Raw genomic sequence first — 2569 nt, forward strand, 5'->3', positions numbered from 1 at the left:
CGTTCCCCACACATAATGCCCCGGTGAAGCCACAGAAACCGTCCCTGCTACAGAGCAGGAGTTGCCACAGCCCCAGGCTGAGACAGGGTCAGGAACAGAATCTGACAGTGATGTATCAGTACCAGAGCTTGAGGAACAGGATTCCACACAGGCAACCACACAAGCGCAGCTGGCAGCAGCAGCTGAAATCGATGAAGAAACAGTCAGTAAAGCAAAACAAAGTCGGAGTGAAAAGAAGGCTAGGAAGGCGATGTCCAAACTGGGACTTCGACAAGTCACAGCGGTTACTAGAGTCACTGTCTGGAAATCTAAAAATATCCTCTTTGTCATCACAAACCCAGATGTTAATAAGAGCCCGGCTTCAGACACCTACATAATTTTTGGTGAAGCCAAGATTGAAGACTTATCTCAGCAAGCACAGCTAGCAGCTGCTGAGAAATTCAAAGTTCAAGGTGAAGCTGTCTCAAACATTCAAGAAAACACACAAACTCCTTCTGTTCAAGAGGAGAGTGAAGAGGAAGAGGTTGATGAAACAGGTTTTGAAGTTAAGGACATAGAGTTAGTCATGTCACAAACAAACATGTCCAGAGCAAAGGCAGTCCGAGCCCTGAAGAACAACAGTAATGACATTGTAAATGCTATTATGGAATTAACAATGTAGCCATCTGGGAAAATGAGGACTTTTTTTTTGGCGTTTCCAAAGAGTAACTGCAGTTTGGTTTGAAATTTGTACTGTTTCTATCATTCATTAATAAAGTTATGACTTCTGTTGAATGAAAAAAAAAAGAGAGACACATCTAAAACATGAAGACAAAGATAGACTCAAAATGACGGGGGTGGGGTGGGGGCGGATATACCAAACAAAAAAGCAGGAATGGCAGTGCTAATCTCTGATAAAATAGACTTCAAAATAAAAACCATCATAAAAGATAAGAAAGGACATGATAAAATGATTAAAGTCACAGTAGATCAAGAAGTCATAACATTGATCAACATCTATGCACCAAATGGTAGACTTGATAAATACCTAAAACAAATGTTAACAGAATTGAAGAAAGAAATACATAACACCACAAAAGTGGTAGGACACTTTAATACATCACTCTCACCAAAGGATAAGTCAACTCAAAAGACATGTAACAAAGATGCAGATCTAAACTACACATTCAGCAAACTTGATCTTGTGAATATATTCTAAGCACTGCACCCAACTAAAACTCAATTAACTTGCTTCTCATAGTACATTCTCCAGAACTGGCCACAAATAAGGGCATAAAGTAAGCCTCAACAAATTAAAAATCATTGAAATAGTACAAAGTATCTTCTCAACAAATAATGCCATAAAACTAGAAATTAATCAAAAGAGGATAAAGCTCATGAAACTACCAATGTAGAAGCAAAATACACCCTACAATAACATGTTTGGGTTATAGAAAAGATAAAGAATAGATAAAAAAAATTCCTCAAAACAAATGATAATGGAAATACAATGTAATAAAACTTCTGGGATGCAGCTAAGGCAGTTCTCACGGGGAGCAGCTCATAGAAATTGGCAAACACATAAAAAATGAAGAAAGAAGGAAAATTTATGATCTAACTCAACATCTTCATCAAAAAGAAAAAGATTAACAATCTAACTCCACAACCTCTAGAGGAAGAAAGTTAGAAGAACAAGAGCTGAAACAAATGAGATAGAAAATAGGAAAACAATTGAAACTATCAATCAGATCAGGAGCTGTTTTTTTAAAATCATCAACAAAATTGACAAACCGTTGACAAACTTAACAAAAGAAAAAAGGAGAAGACACAAATAATTCAATTAAGGAATGATAGAGGTGACATCACAATAAACTAGAGGAAATAAAATCATTAATGTTGGAATATTGTGAACACTTGAACAAAAAAAAGAAATTGAGCAGATCATAAGAAGACTCTCCCACAAAAACAGGTCCTATACCAGATGGCATCACAGCTGAGTTTTGCTAAACGTTCAGAGAATATTTATCACCAACCTACCTAAGTTATTTCAAAAAGTGGAAAAATAAGGAACACTCCCAGAGACATTCTACGAAGCCAGCATAACCCAAAAACTCAAATCAGGCAAAGATGTTACCAAAAAAGAAAACTGTAGACCAAGCTCTCTCATGAACATAGACACAAAAATACTTAACAAAATCCTAGCCAATAGGATCCAAATGCACATAAAAAATAGAATTCATCATGACCAGGTGGCAATCCTAAGAGGTATGCAGAGATGGTTCAACACAACAAAAACAATCAGCAAAATTCCCCACATTAACAAAGCAAATAACAAGAACCATTATAATCCTAGCAAATGATGCAGAAAAGGCATTTGACAAAATCTAACACCCCTTCCTGATTAAGATATTCAGCAAAATTTGAATAGAATGAAATTTTCTCAACATAGTGACAATTATATAGGCAAAACCAGGAGTCAATATCATTCTCAATGAAAAGAGACTAAAAGCATTTTCTTTGTGAACAGGGACCAGACCCACTATCACCACTCTTATTCAGTAATATATAGGAAGTACTTGTTAGCACAATA

At 36.2% G+C, this 2569-nt stretch overlaps 1 protein-coding gene across 1 annotated transcript; it reads left to right on the forward strand.

Moving 5' to 3' along the window:
- Positions 1-16: 16 nt before the first annotated feature.
- On the forward strand, positions 17-661 carry LOC102848793 (nascent polypeptide-associated complex subunit alpha-like; the record flags this gene model as incomplete). Its single annotated transcript, XM_006901999.1, has 1 exon — positions 17-661. A coding segment is annotated over one exon (645 nt), but the record flags the coding sequence as incomplete, so codon positions are not given.
- Positions 662-2569: the final 1908 nt, after the last annotated feature.

This window comes from Elephantulus edwardii, unplaced genomic scaffold (genome assembly GCF_000299155.1).
Source record: "Elephantulus edwardii isolate Elephantulus edwardi_28Jun2011 unplaced genomic scaffold, EleEdw1.0 scaffold00356, whole genome shotgun sequence".
Classification (NCBI taxonomy): domain Eukaryota; kingdom Metazoa; phylum Chordata; class Mammalia; order Macroscelidea; family Macroscelididae; genus Elephantulus; species Elephantulus edwardii.